Consider the following 15,514-nt stretch of genomic DNA (forward strand, 5'->3'; position numbering starts at 1 on the left):
GCCAATCTCATTTGTTCACCTCTCAGCTGAGGCTGTCTTCTCACATGACTCTAGGGCTGTGTCAGGTTAACAAAGGTAAGTAGGTGTCTTAGTTACATTTCCCGTGAGGAGACACAATGACCAAGGTAACTGTTTGCTGTTGCTCATGGTTCCAGACAGTTAGCATCCACGATCACCATGGAGGGGAGCATGGTGACAAGCAGGCAGGCTCTGGAGCAGTAATGAAGAGCCTACATCCATCCTGACCCACAAGTCAAAGGCAGGGAGCCACCTGGAACAGTGTGGGCTTTTGGAACCTCCAAGTCCACACTTAGTGACTGACGCACTTTTCCTAACAAGGCCACACCACCTAATCCTTCCCAAACAGTTCCACTAATGGAGGACCGAGCATTCAAACATAGGAACCTGTGGGGGCCATTCTCACCACCACACGAGGATGCATGCTAAAGAAATCATTCACAGAGACCACATATCACCTACTTCCATTAATAGGAAATGTTCAACAAAAGCATTCTTTTCCCATAGAGGCAGAACTAAGTCTGGTGTCCAGACCTGTGACGGTTGAGGGGAAGAGAGACTGCTAATGAGTTGTAAGTTTCCTTTAGAGTGACAAAAACATCTAAGTTGTGGTGATGGCTACATGGTTAATAGACTAAAACTCATTGTACACTTCACACTGGTGCCCTGTATTATATGTAGAATATGTCAATTAAGCTTACTTAAGAACAAAACAACTACAATATGGGAATTACAGTACTGTAATGCACTCCCATAGAGATGTATCAGCAGGGTGTGAACATGAAAGACAAGTAGATTAATCATGGACACACTTATGTAATAATATAAAATTTGTGCCTGTGCCCCTTGCCCCATCCTGCTTTTTCAAGGCCATTGTATGTGAAAGGAAACATAAAATAAAGGACTTGCTCAAGATTGCACTGGTAAATGGCAGAAACACAGTTTGAATCCCTCCAGTCTAACTGTAGAGAGCCTTCATGTTGTCTGCTTTTCTAATGTGTTAAGCTCTTGAGACTTAATGGCCCTTGGGGGGCTTTTACAGAGGATTTCAGGCAGCTGCTACTTTGTTTTTTCTTTACTTTTCCATAGCATCCTTTTTTCGCCCTGGGTTTCTCAGTCAAGAGAGCAGATGGAAGGGGCTGGAGAGACAGCTCAGCAGTTAAGGGTATTGGCACCTCCTCCAAAGGACTAAGGTTCAATTCCTAGCACCCACATGCCAGCTCACAACCATTTGTAACTCCAGTTCCAGGCTATCTTGATGTTCTCTTCTGATCACTGCAGGCACCGTGCACTCAAGTATTGCACAAACATGTGCAGGCAAAACAACTACATAAATTAAAAAAAAAAATACTTGACATAATGCTTAAACAGCAGATGGAAAACAAAGATAGCAATCTGACTCCAAGGTTAGCCTGATCTTTTGTCCTCTCTCCCAAAGCTGGTGATTTATCTGACTCATCCCCAATCATAATTACAGCTGCTACTTACATATCAATTTTTTTCAAACTCCAGGGTTTTATGTTATATTTTCAACTCTCCAGTATCGGTTGGCAAAACAGGCAGTGCCATCCTTTACAGAAATAAAAATTTAAATCAATGTCTTTTTTTGTTGTTCCTAAATTTTATTTATGAATTAATACAAAACATTCCAGACCATTCCATCCTCCTCCTCTTTATCCAGTTAATCCGGAAGTAACGCAATTCATAACTCTCTTGGCTGTTGGCGACAATATGCAATCAATCTCAAAGATTGTTCTTCAAATATTTTTGGTGAGATATTTCAAATACCTTTTGGAAAAAGTCACCTCAGAAGTGACAGTGATCTTGCCCTTGCTCTGTTCGACGGTCACAACTCCTCTGCCAAGATTCCCAGCTTTCCCATTCACCTTGATTCTCTCCTGGAGGAACTGCTCAAAATGGGCAGTTCCCATGATTCCATCTTCTATAGGATGGGTGTAGTTAAGGATGAACTTCAAAACCTGCTTCCCCACTCCTTTCCTCACAAGCTTTTTCACGAGTGTCATGGCGGCAGAGGAGGCAAAAAGGGCAAGTCTCTCTCTCTCTTTCTTCTCCTTTTTTAAAAATTTTTCTTATTTATTTATTCATTCATTCTCTATTTATTTGTTTGTTTGTTTGTTTATTTTACAGGTTTCTCTGTGTAGCCTTGGCTGTCCTGGAACTGGCTCTGTAGACCAGGCTGGCCTCTAAGGCGCAGAGTTTCGCCTGCTTCTGCCTCCCAAGTTCTGGGATTAAATGCGCACTCCACTACCAGCTAGATATCAGCAAGTCTTAAAGGACTAGGGAAATCACTTTTCTGGCTGCTGGCGTACTTTTTTTGTTCTTGTTTTTGTTGTTTGTTTTAATTAAAGTTTTTGCTTTTTTTAAATTTTGAGACATGGTCCTGATGTCCCAGACTTTCGCTCCTGTGTTGGAATTACAGACATGGCCTACCACGCCCGGCACTTTTTTGTCTGTTATTGTTGTGTTTTGTTTTGTTTAATACGCAACCTTGGCGGCGGTTTCTTTACCTGTAAAACGAACCGGTTGAACTACATAGTTCTTTTTTTCAACAACAAAAAATTATTATTCTGGACTTGCTCACAGGGTTAGGAAGGAAAACCAGCCACATGGATCTCTAATGGAACGAAACCTGGCTTCTCCAGGCGACAGCGAGCTTGAGGACAGCGTCACTCCTAGCAGGGACAAGGCTGGAACGAGTACGGCGAAGCGACGGAACTGACTTTGCAGGAGCGAGGGACGTGTTTTCGCGATGGACCAGGGAGAGGAAGTGTACTGTAGCATTAAGGGTCCCCGCGCCCGGCCGCCGCGGGGTCACTCAGCTGCACAGCTTCAGGTGGACTGAATCGTTAAGTTTCTGGAGACTCTCAGAAGCAGTCGGAACATCCAGATTGGCTTGTTGCGGTACCAGACTAGACAGGCTGACTTTGGCCGCTCCTCTGCACCTTGCAGACCCTTGTGGAAGCCGATGATGTCCTGGGCTGCCGCGAGCCTGAGAGAGACAGCTGCTCGCTGCTTTCGTGCGCGGTGCCTCGGGTTCCGCGTGGGTCCTTGGTGCGCCTCCCAACATAGGAACCCCAGCTGCGTTGCAGCTCCACACAGGACACTGCATGTCAGCGCGGCGACCTCCGCAGGACACAATAAATGGTCCAAAGTTCGGCACATTAAGGGCCCCAAGGACATGGAAAGGAGTCGAATCTTCTCTAAACTCGTTCTCAGTATCCGCCTGGCAGTTAAAGGTGAGAAGAATCTGACAGTCCCCACTGTTGATCATTGAGGCTCTTTTTGTGCCTTAGGCTTCACTTGCTTCTCAAGCAGGACTAAGGGCCGATTCTTTTCTTTTTCAGTTGCCACCGTTGTCCTATCCATAACCCTCAATGCACCTACTTTCACTGGATATTCCTGATTTTCTTTTTAAAAAACCTTTCAAAGAACTGCTCTTAGAAAGCTAGAACTTACTCCGTCCAAGTCTATAGTTAGATAGGTACTTCATAGAAATAAACCATAAGAAAGTGTGGCAGAAGCCAGAGGCCTTGAACCAAACCAGTGACCCATTGCAAAAAACATTTGCAAGTGAAGCTGTTTGGACAAAAGAGGATACTATGTGACATACCACGACAGACCGCAGCTTTTATGTCGAGTTTTTGTTTGTTTGTTTTGTTTAGCTGGGGAGGTTGCAAGGGTTTGGGGGGGGGGGGAAGGTGGATCTGGAGGGATGGAAGGATGATGTGAAGTTCACAAAGAATCAATCTTAAAAGTTTCAAAAATCAAATAAAATGACTGAAGAGGAAAAAAAAGAAATAAACCTTAAGAGTTAAATCGGGGCTTGGAGAGACAGCTGAACGAACGGTTAAGAGCACCTGCTGCTCTCACAGAGGACCTGTCTTTGGTTCCCAGCACCCATAAGACAGCTAACAACCACCTGAAACTCCAGTTCCAGAGAACCCAACATCCTCTTTTAGCCTCCACAAGGCACTGCATTTATTATGTGTGTGGACAAACACAGACACATTTTATTTTATTTTATTTTTGTTTGAGACAGGTTTTCTCTGTGTGTAGCTTTGGCTGTCCTAGAACTCACTCTGTAGACCAGGCTGGCCTTGAACTCACAGAGGCCTGCCTCTGCCTCCTGAGTGATGGGATTAAAGGTCACAACCCATCCTGAAGTTTCTTGCTGTTTTTTTGTTTTGTTTTGTTTTGTTTAAGTATATTTTATTTTATTTAGATTGATGTATAAAATGTTCTGACTGCATGTACCAGAAGAGGGCACCAGATCTCATTACAGATGTTAGTGAGCCACCATGTGGCTGCTAGGAATTGAACTCAGAACCTCTGGAAGAGTAACCAGTGCTCTCAACCTCTGAGTCATCTCTCCAGCCCCTGAAGTTTCTTGAAGCAACAAACTGCGACCTCTGCAGCTGCTTCTACGACCATTGAAGGTTGTGGCAAACATGCTGAGTCAAGTCATTTCTTGCTTTCTTTTCCCACAGCAGAACTCACAAGACTGTCCTTCCTTTCTTGGAAGGACAGTTTGGAACCATGTATCTCTTCAGTGATTCTCATTTTCGTGTCAGGCACTGGTAAAAGTGCCTGAGGAAAAACTCCTGTGGAAAATGTGGATCTGGAGTTAGGAAGATGTGAATTCTGTCATTGGCTAGGTTGATTCAGTGACCTTCACAAGTGGCTTAACTGCTGAATCTTAATTTTCTGTAATGCAAGGTCAATACCTACCTTGGGGTGGCTTACAGCATACAAAAGGCATTATGCTAATGTGAACCTACCCCTACAATTCCTGCCCCATGCTTTTCTTTGTTTCCTCAACATATTTTGATCCAGGAGGGGATACTACAAAGAAGATCCAGTGTAGCCCCTATCCTTGGAACCTGAGCAGAGCATGAATCCAATGCTGAACTCACTAATAGAGTGAGGCAAGCATGTTAGGATTCATCCATTTCTTTCTCTCTCGCTCTTTTTTTTTTTTTTTTTTTTTTTTTTTTGGTTTTTCGAGACAGGGTTTCTCTGTGGTAGACTTGGCTGTCCAGACTAGCTTTGTAGACCAGCCTGGCCTCGAACTCACAGAAATCCACCTGCCTCTGCCTCCCCATGCTGGGATTCATCCATTTCATCTGACAAAAATGGGAGTTTGCCGTAACCCAATAACATTATAACTATCCCTTGAGACAAGAGTGAATCAGGAACTTTTTTCCAGACTGGGTATTTGGTTCAGTGCTAAAGCACAGCATTTTACATAGATGAGGCCTTGGGCTCCATTTCCTGTACTCCCCACCACCAAAAAAACTTCTTTCGAAAAATAGTCCTCCTTATTCCAATAGAATAAGGAGATTAAGTATTTTCTGTTTGTTTGTTTGTTTGTTTGTTTGAGACAGAATCTCACTCTTTGTTGTTGTTGTTTGAGACATGGTTTCACTGTGTAGCCCTGACTGTCCTGGAACCTACTTTGTAGAGCAGGCTGGCCTCTAACTCACAGAAATCCACCTGCCTCTGTCTCCTGAGTGCTGGGATTAAAGGTGTTCACCACCATACCTGGCCAGAATCAGACTCTTAACTGAAACTGACCCAGAATTCATTATGTAGGTTCAGGCTCCTGTCGAAGCCTCCAGAGTGCTGAGGTGACAGGTGTGCACCACTCTGCTTCTCTAGCAGAAATATGCTGCCTGCCTCTCTCTCTCTCCTTCTTTATCTCTATCTTTCTTGCTCTGTCTGTCTGTCTCTCACTGTCTCTCTCTCTATGTGTGTGTACATGCATGTGGAGATAGAGAACAATCTTGGATGGTGTTCCTCAGCCACTGTTTACCTTAGTTATTTGTGTGTGTGTGTGTGTGTGTGTGTGTGTGTGTGTGTGTGTGTGTCTATGCACATGGAAGTCAGAGAACAACTTTCAGGAGCGGGTTCTATCCTTCCTCCTATGTGTAGATTCCAGGGATAGACCCAGGTTGCTGGGCTTGTGCACAGGCACTTTTGCCACCATCTCTCTGGCTTTGTTTTTTATTTTTTTGATTCAGAACTCTTACTGGCCTAGAGTTCACCAAATAGACAGGCCAGCTGGCCAGTGAGTCTGAGGATCCGTTTTTGCCTCCTGGTTCTTGAAGTATAAACTGGTGCTGCTGTTTTCTTATACGTGGGATCTAAGGATCAAATTCAGGTCCTTTTGCTTTCAAGGCAAGCACTTTACACACTGAGCTGTCTTCATTAGCTAACGGTGTTCTGATGAAGAGCAATTTCCCATTGTTTGGGAATCGGAGAGGCTGTCTTTGATCATTCTTTTCTCCTTATCTAGAGGGTGGCCCTAACCCTGAGAACAACAGCAGCCTGGCCAACATCTTAGAGGTGTGTCGCAGCAAGCATATGCCCAAGTCAACCATTGAGTCAGCACTGAAAACAGAGGTGTGTCCTTAGTTTCACGTTGTTACTGTTGACCACAGCCCCCAAGACGGCCTATGTTTGGAAAGCCACCACGAAGACCTTAAATTATCAGGGGGAAGGGTAGGAACCTGGTTGACATGTTCTACCCAGAGACCTTTGGGAATTCTCTATTGTTAGCCTTTGGTCAGAGCAGTGGTTCTCAACCCTCCTAATGCTTTGGCCCTTCAATACAGTTCCTCATGTTGTAGTGACCCCTGACCGTAAAATTATTTTTTATCTTTACTTCATAACTGTAATTTTGATACTGTGATGAATTGTAATGTAAAATATCTGTGTTTCCCAATGGTCTTTGGCAACCTCTGTGAAAGGGTCATTCCACCCCAAAGAGGATTGTGACCCACAGGTTGAGAAGTGCTGGGTTAGAGGCACATGACTGGGAGTAGGCTAGGTAAACAGAATGGAGACCCATAGAGTGTAGAGCTGCCCTGTCAAGCTTGGAGAAGATAGGGAAGGGAGGACAGGTAAGATTGGGGAGAGTCCTGAGTTTACATTGGAGAAGGGCTTGTTCTTTTTGTCAAATGTTTATGTCTAAAGAAGAAAGGCCATGGGCTGGAGAGATAGCTCAGCGGTTAAGAGCACTGTCTGCTCTTCCAGAGGTCCTGAGTTCAACTCCCAGAACCTACATGGTGGCTCAGAACCATCTATACTGGGATCTGATGCTCTCTTCTAGCATACAGGTCTACATGCAGATAGAGCACTCATCTACATAAAATAAATAAATAAATAAGTCTATATATACTTAAAATAATAATAAGAAGAAAAGCCAATAAAAAGAGAGAGGTTAAAGGCAACATTAATGGTGAGAGTGGGAGAGATGCTGGGCTTCCTCTTCTGGAACAGGTAAGGATTTAAAGAGTTAATAATTATGTTTTTGTTGCTTTATTTTCAACCAGCATCTTTTTGTGTAGCCCAGGCTTGCATGGAACTCATGATCCTCCTGCCTCAGCCTCACAAGGTGCAGAATCTACAGAGGTGTTTTATCCCTCTCCAGAATAATTGTCATAATAGCAAGCAGTTATTGGGTGCAGCTAAGTCCTTTAATAAAAACTCTGCATGCAAGATCTAATTGACTCCTGAAAGTGACCTAAAATGGAAACTAAGGCACAGAAAGGTTTGGTGACTTGCTTTAGGTGATGCAGAAAACATCAGATCCAAATCCAAGCAGCCAAACCCCAGAGGAAATTTGTAACTAATTGGAGATTGCTTGACTTTAGCTACAGTACTGAATTCAGGGGCTCCCCCGGCAAGTTCTACATATGAGGCATCTCTATAGCTGCACTCAGCAGCCCAGCGCTTGGGGCATTGAGAACCTGTAAGTAGGTTTCACATGGGATGGAGCATAGGAAGACGAGTAAGGGTAGGAGTGAGTGCAGCAGACGTGGGTGCTTTGAGAGGGCTGGAAGCAGAGCTGCTCGGGGGCAGGGAGACATACTCTTCTAGAGGGGATAATACTCCAGTGATCTCAGGGGCTGATGCCGCTGGCTCCCTCTCAGAAGACAGAGACAATAAGCTCATGTCTTGAGAAGTCACGCAGGGAGCCACTTTTTAGTGCCCGTGGTTTGGTGCTGGCAGAAAGGGCACTGGGACATTAGGAAACAGGACAATGCATTTTTTTTTTCTTTAATTGCAGAAAAACAAGGACATTTATTTGCTGTATGAGGGTCGAGGCCCTGGTGGCTCTTCTCTGCTCATCGAGGCGTTATCCAACAGTGGTCCCAAGTGCCATTTGGACATTAAATATATCATGAACAAGAATGGGTGAGTGTGTGTGTGGACAAGGGGGAGGAGGGAGACAGGATGCTTAGGTTCCAATTCTATGCAATGCAAATGCTGTTGGTCCTCATCAGTAATTCAAGCTCTAAGCACACTTCTTCCTTAGTGGAATCCAGTGTAATAACTGATTTTTTTCTTTTTTTTCCATTTTTTAATTTTAATTTTTATTAATTAGACTTTATTCACTTTGTATCCCCCCCGTGACCCCCTCCCTTTTACCTTCCCAATCCCAATCCCACACATGCCCCTCCCCAAATCCACTGATAGGGGAGGTCCTCCTCTCCTTCCTTCTGATCCTAGTCTACCAGGTCTCATCAGGAGTAGCTGCACTGTCTTTCTCTGTGGCCTGGTAAGGCTGCTCCCCCTCAGGGGGAGATGATCAAAGGTCAGGCCAATCAGTTCATGTCAAAAACAGTCCTGATTTTTTTCTTAGTGTCTTCTTAATGAGATAGAATCCCGGAGATAGAGTCATCAGGTATAAGTGAGATCTTTTCCCCATTATTCATCTGTAGCTATACAATGTCCCAGTCTTAAAACATTCTACCAGGATAGGAATTTTAATGGAACAGGAAACAATGAGTAAAGTTGTATCCTGCAGACTCCGATGAGAGCAGAAAATACAAGGTGGGATGTAAAAAGAACTTTTATTCTTCTGGTCCAGAGGCTTACTGCCTCTGTCTGCTAACCTAGGCCTAGTCCTGGAAGCTTCTAGGCTTCATACAATCTAACCTAGGCCGAGAATGTTGTCAGCCTCTGAGTCTTACTGCTTAATAAGCTCACCCTTTCTTGTTCCTTCTGAGCTCATAGCTGGCTGGTTCAATTCAGCTGTTCTGGCTCAAACTCCTCTCCCAGCTGACTTAATTTGGCTTTTCTCTCGGCCTCTGAATTGCTCTGCTTGGCCTCAAACTAATTACAGCAATTTGTTCTAATCTTCTGCTCCTTCTCATTTTCTGGCTCGTTCTGTCTTCACCTGTGTCTAGCTTGTTCTCTCATTCAACCTGTCTTCTCTGTAAAACTCTCCTGGTAAAACTTCCTCCTCTCTGTCTGCATTGTCCATTAAGTAGCTAATCTTTCGTCTCTTTTCTCATGAGAGTTGGGCAGATCCTGTTCTGTCAAATCTTTTGATTCGTCACTTTTTCTGCCACTCAATTAGACATCACTTTCAAACATGGATGCTTCCTTCTACAACTAAGTTCACCTTCACTGGTTGGGAGTAAAGGCATGTACACCTACTCCCGGATCTATGCTTTTCTTTACCTAAAACTTGCTCTATACCAGACTAGCTTTGAACTCAGGTCTGATTGCCTCCGTCTTTTATATTAAAGGCTTGTTTGTATTCCAGCCAGATCTAGAAGGTCTTTGGATATGATCTCTTGCCAGAGCAGCCATTTTCAAGTTCTCCCTTAGCTTTTTGTTGTTAGGAAAAAAAAAAGGCCAACTGTCTTCTTATGTTTGAATAAACACACTAAAAGAGGATTACTTTTATAAAAAAAAGCCATGTTTAAATTAAAATTCCTCTACAACTTTCCCCTTTCTGTTTAAGCTAAAAATCATACAATTTAACTTTTACAATAGAAACAATTTTCAATCCCACAAATTTAACAGTTCAGGTGTCCTCATGAAGATCCACTCAACCATTGATTCCATGATCCTTCATAATTGCATTCCTGATCATCTGTCCTTCAGCAACAGTCCATTTTGGCATCAAGGTTTTCCAGTCTGCTTGTCTGATGCACTATCTGTCCCTCTTCATCTGTTTGGTTAAGCTGTCTACATGCAGGGGGATCTGCTTTCTGCATCATCTGCATTGCTGTCTTTCTGCATCACTTCCTTGAGCCGAGCCTTTCATCTGGAGGCTTCTCTTATTCAGATCGGATTTTTATCAATTTTGATGCAACCCATAGTCTTTCATCGCTCTGTTTCACTGTCTCAGAGGCTCCTGCATCGTTCCCTGCTCTGATCTTGAGGCTCCTCCTGCTCTGAGGTCTCCGAGTCTCTCTGAGTGTCCAGCAGAACTTGAAGAACTGAATCTTCCTCTAGAAGTGATCCCAGGCGAATTTCTCCTTGGCAGCTTTCTGTCAGATGTCTGCTGTCCTCTGTGATGTTTCTGTCAGATGTCCTCTGCTTCTGTAACATTTGTTCTTCAATCATGTTGGGTTTTCTTACCAACCAAGTTGAGGGCCATATATACAAGGAACTTTTATTTACCTGTTTCAATTGTTGTCTCAAAAGATTACTGCCTAAAGGTATGTTAATCTGTGCTTTCCATTGCTGTGGGGTGCTCTTGGATGGTTGCCTTACCTAGCATTAGCTGCATCTTCTTCATGAACAGAGTTGCTGGGTGTCTCTGGGTACTCCAGGGGCCTAATGGGTAAGGGACAGTGTTAGAGTGCAGCACCTTGTAGAGACTGAGCTTCTAAAATCATCCATGCATCCTTGACTGTTCCCTTTCTGTCAGGGGAATGATGGCTGAAGGAGCCCGTCATTTTTTCGATAAAAAAGGAGTGGTTGTGGTTGGAGCCGAGGATAAAGAGAAGAAAGCTGTGAACCTGGAACGTGCCCTGGAACTGGCAATCGAAGCAGGAGCTGAAGATGTGAAGGAAGCTGAAGACGAAGAAGAAAAGAACCTGTTTAAAGTGAGTCTGGGGGCTGGTGGGATGGCTCAGCAAGTAAAGGTACTTGCTTCCAAGCTGACAACCTGAAGCCTTTGTGTTTGGTAGGCTTCCAAGGGGTCCCTGATAGATGCCTTCCTGTGTGTCGGGATACAGTAAGCAAAGAATTCACAAATTGCAGTGTTATTATATGAACACTGAATGATAGGACTGTTCCTGAGAGTTGGTAAGGAGTCTGAGCATTGGAAACTGTGAGCTTAAGACCAATGATAATATAGTACAAGTTTTCCCCACCCAGGATTTTGCAAAGTTCTCTTTCTGGTATCACTTCTGGCTTCTCACCTCCTGACTTTCTTTTATCCCTAGTTTATTTGTGATGTTTCTTCTGTGCATCAAGTGAGGAAAACACTTGACTCCCTGGGCCTGTGTTCTGTGTCCTGTTCGCTGGAGTTCATCCCCAACTCGACGGTGCAGCTGGCTGAACCTGACCTGGAGCAGGCTGCTCGCCTCATCCAGGCGCTCAGCAACTACGAGGACGTGATTCATGTCTATGACAATATAGAATGACCACACTAGATGCATCTCCCGGCTCTTTCCTAGGACAGCACAAGCTTCTGCAGCAACCTCAGAGACTGAAACAGGTGGGAGGAGCCTATTGGAGACCTGGTGCAGTGGCTCACAGCCTTAAGGAAAAGGGACCCTTAGCACTGTTGGTGTCACAGGGCCATCTGGGATAAAGGTGACAGCAGCCAGCTGGGCTGACTTTGATCTCAGGTGGCTGGCCCGTGTGAAGAGAGTGTCCTGTGGTACTGTAGAGTAGAAATTGAGCTTCAGTAGTAACAGCAGTGGTGACTCTTGGGTTGTCGTGAGCATGTGTCCAGCTTTTGAACCTCTGCACTAAAGTTCAAGCCCACACATGTTTACTTCTCTACTTTACTACTAAGGTTGTATTTTTTTTCCTTTTCATTCTTTTTTGCAATAGAAACATGGCTGCTCTTTGTGGTTGAACGCTAGCCGAATGACCTAGCATTTCACTCACTCAAGCAGGTAGTATTTCTTTACAGGAGTTGTGCTTTTCCAGAGACCAGACAGTTCAGCTGATGCTTATTCTGAGATGTAGGCCCTTAAAGGGAGGACATGGGAATGTTCCTATGAGACTATCCCAGGGTATGATGGGCTATGTTCCTCATCTTTGTTTTTCTCATGTGGTTTCTGTTCCCTTTTCTGAGAGCTTAAGGCTTTGGTGACATAGGAAATCCGGTGTCTGGGAAAAGGGCCTCCTCAGGAGGATGACCAACCCCTGTGTGTTCTGATATTGATGACAATGGACCTATCAGCAGATGGGCTTTTCTCCTAAAAGGCTTATCCTAACCTAGGACTGAAATCGGGAGGGCCTCAGAAGGCCAATTTTAGCTCCTTTTCTTGTGATGCCAAATAATAGGAACACTGCTAACTAGAGGGGAAACAGGAGCAAAGGGAAGAATGGCCGGCTGAGTCAGACCCTGGCCTTTTGTACCTTTGGCTCTTAACCAAAGAGAGTTAGAAAGTCTAGCAGTATCGACTGCCTGTGCTGTAGCATGTCAAGCAGAATGGGTCTGGAATAGCTCTTGAATCCAAGTCATCCAGTTCGTAAGTTGTTCAAGCCCGTTCTGAGCTCTTCTTTCTGAAGGAGCCTTAGATAAAAAAGTGTGGGAAAGACCTGATGCTGTGAAAGTCAACTTCTTCTGAGAAAAGACAGCTGGAAAGCCAAGGTTAGGGAGAAACAAAACAAATAAACAACAGAGCCACCCAAGATCATACCAAAGCAGATACACTTCTGCCTCATATAAAGGTCATATACTTGCCAGGGCTTTTTAGGTCTGCTGGGATAAATCATCACAGTATCTTTTTTTCTTGTTTTAAAGATTTGTTTATTTTTATTTTATATGCTTTGGTGTTTTGTATCATGTATCATGTATGCCAGATTCTCTGGAACTGGAGTTACAGACTTGTGAGCTGCTGTGTGGGTGCTGGGACTTGGTCCCTGGTCCTCTGGAAGAGCAGCCGGTGCTCTTAACCACTGAGCCCTCTCTCCAGCCCCTCATCTAAGTATCTTAATAGCACATCATCAGAATGGGGTAACTCAATGTCGACAAGCTGCTTTGTAATTGACACAATACTGTCATCTTATTTCAGTTTTAGCAACAAACCTAAAAAATAGAACAAAGGTTGGTGAGTAAGGTGTCTGCCACACAGATGTGAGGACCTGAGTTCAAATCTGCAGAAGCCATGTAAAAGCTGGATACAGCTGTGTATATCTAACCCCAGTGATCCTGTAGGAAGATAAGAGGCTAGGACAGGAGGCTCCCCTGAAGCTTGTGAATCACTAGCCTGATGTTCAGAGCAGCAAAGTAAGAGACCCTGTCTCAAACAAGGTGGAAGATGAATACTCACATCGGAGACTGTCTTCCACACACATGCCATGGCATGTATGTGCCCGCACTTAATACACACAAACACACTTGCATATCATGTACACTCATGTACACACACATGCGTAAAAAGATCAAAACGAGCTCGCTCTACTTCAGTTTCTTTCCCCTCCCTCTCTTCTGACTTTTTCTCTGTGGGGAGGGCACCAGGTTCTTCTTTCTCTTTTCCTCTGACTCCTCTCCTCTTTCCTTCATCCAATAAATCTCTTTTGTATCAAAAAGAAAAGATCAAAATAGAATAATTATTTTATGTATAAATTATCTCATTCCTGGGGCTGGAGAGATGGCTCTCACTTTTTTCTTCTGATCTCCTAGGGAATTTACATATAGGTGGTATTCCCTCACATAGACACGTAAACATAAATAATTAAAAAGAAGAAAATAAATCTCTTTAAACAAAACAAAAACCAACGCAAGTTACCTCCTACCAAACAAGGAAGAATGGGTCTGATATGACATCTTTGTTGATAAACCTTGTTTATAAGATAGCCCTGTTTTAGATATGTTGAATATAAATTAACTTGAAGGACTGTGATCATTTCTAATCTGAGAAATCTTTTTTTTTTTTTTTTTTTTCCTGCCTTGAGACAGGGTTTCTCTGTATAGTCTTGGCTGTTCTGGAATCGCTTTGTAGACCAGGCTACCCTTGAACTCAGAGACCCATCAGCCTCAGCCTTACTGAGTGCTGAGACTAAAGGCATATGCCACCATACCCAGCTTAATCTGAGAATTTTTTCCACTTTTTAAAAAATTTATTTATATTGTTATAAATTACACTTTGTATCCCAGCTGTAGTCCCCTCCCTCAGCCCCTCCCAATCCTACCTTCCCTCCCTCATCTCCTCTCATGCCCCTCCCCAAGTCCACTGATAGGAGAGGTCCTTCTCCCCTTCCATCTGAACCTAGTCTATCAGGCCTCATCAGGACTGGCTACATTGACTTCCTCTGTGGCCTGGTAAGGCGGCTCCCCCATTAGGGGGAGGTGATCAAAGAGCCAGCCGCTGAGTTCATGTCAGAGATAGTTCCTGTTCCCATTACTAGGAAACTCACTTGGAGACTGCGCTTCCATGGGCTACATCTGTGCAGGGGTTCTAGGTTATGTCCATGCATGGTCCTTGGTTGGAGTATCAGTCTCAGAAGAGACCCCTGTGTCCAAGAAATTTTTTGATCTATTGCTCTCCTTGTGGAGCTAATCTGAGAAATTTTAAGGGAACATGGCTACTCTTGTGAACAGGCCTCTTCCAAACTAGAAGAGTTTGTTAAAAATGGGTTGTTGTAGCCCTGCTGGCTGGCTGTACTGTGTGGTGAAGTGCCTTTGAGGATGTCTCTGCACTGACCCCTGGCGGTGCCTGCACCCTCCTGCTGTAAACAAAGAAAAGCAGAAATGGGCAGGCTTGAACCATAACGATGGCCATGTCTGTACAATACAATTAAGAACAGAAGTCACCAGGCCTGTGAAGATTCATATGGTGAGGGCATTTGAGAAGGGAAGAATTTAGGTTACTGACACATTCTGTCTGCTTTTCATCATTGTAAAAGTGAGTTGTGTACCAGCGGCATCTGTGTCTCAGGGAAGGGAGCTTAAGCTTTTCCTTGTTGCGTTGTTTTGAAATCTCACATAGCGATCATCAAGGGGGGGTGTCCAGGGATCTCAGAGCAGTAATAAAAGTTCGGGGACCTCGTGCAGTGACACACACCTGTAATCCCAGCACTCAGGAAGGCAGAGGCAGGCGGATCTCTGTAAGTTCAAGGCCAGCCTGGTCTACAGAGTGAGTTCAGGACAGCCAAGGCTACACAGAGAAAAAAAAAAGAAGTTTTGGAATGGGCAGGCAAAAGTATGGTCCTTTCTATTGCACAATAAATCCCTGGCATTCACTACAACAACATTCATCTTCTAAGAATACTTTATATCCGTCTCGCTATGGTGACACACACCTGTAACCCCAGCACTCGGAAGGCGGAGGGAGGAGGAGCCCTGAGAGTTTAAGGCTACCCGGTCTACATGTGGAGTTCCCGGCGAGCCTGGGCTACTCACTAAGACCTTGTCTCAGCAAAGCAAAACAAAAGAAGATTCTATGTCATAAAATATCTACAATAGAATATTATGTAAAGATTCCAAATTAATGTATGTTGGGCTAGGGTGTAGCTCAGTGGAAGCTCATTGTTTGATCGTGTGCTT

The 15,514-nt window shown here is 44.1% G+C and overlaps 1 protein-coding gene and 1 pseudogene across 1 annotated transcript; one reads left to right on the forward strand and one right to left on the reverse strand.

Moving 5' to 3' along the window:
* Positions 1-1,644: 1,644 nt before the first annotated feature.
* LOC129665644 (60S ribosomal protein L22-like) lies at positions 1,645-2,042 on the reverse strand (annotated as a pseudogene).
* A 793-nt stretch (positions 2,043-2,835) lies between these two features.
* LOC129665483 (translational activator of cytochrome c oxidase 1) lies at positions 2,836-11,873 on the forward strand. Its single transcript, XM_055592174.1, has 5 exons — positions 2,836-3,275; positions 6,335-6,441; positions 8,111-8,238; positions 10,712-10,889; positions 11,232-11,873. The coding sequence occupies exons 1-5, from the start codon at positions 3,005-3,007 to the stop codon at positions 11,430-11,432; spliced, it is 885 nt and encodes a 294-aa protein (XP_055448149.1). The 5' UTR covers positions 2,836-3,004; the 3' UTR covers positions 11,433-11,873.
* Positions 11,874-15,514: the final 3,641 nt, after the last annotated feature.

Source organism: Psammomys obesus, unplaced genomic scaffold (assembly GCF_907164565.1).
Source record: "Psammomys obesus unplaced genomic scaffold, mPsaObe1.curated_primary_1811, whole genome shotgun sequence".
Lineage (NCBI taxonomy): Eukaryota > Metazoa > Chordata > Mammalia > Rodentia > Muridae > Psammomys > Psammomys obesus.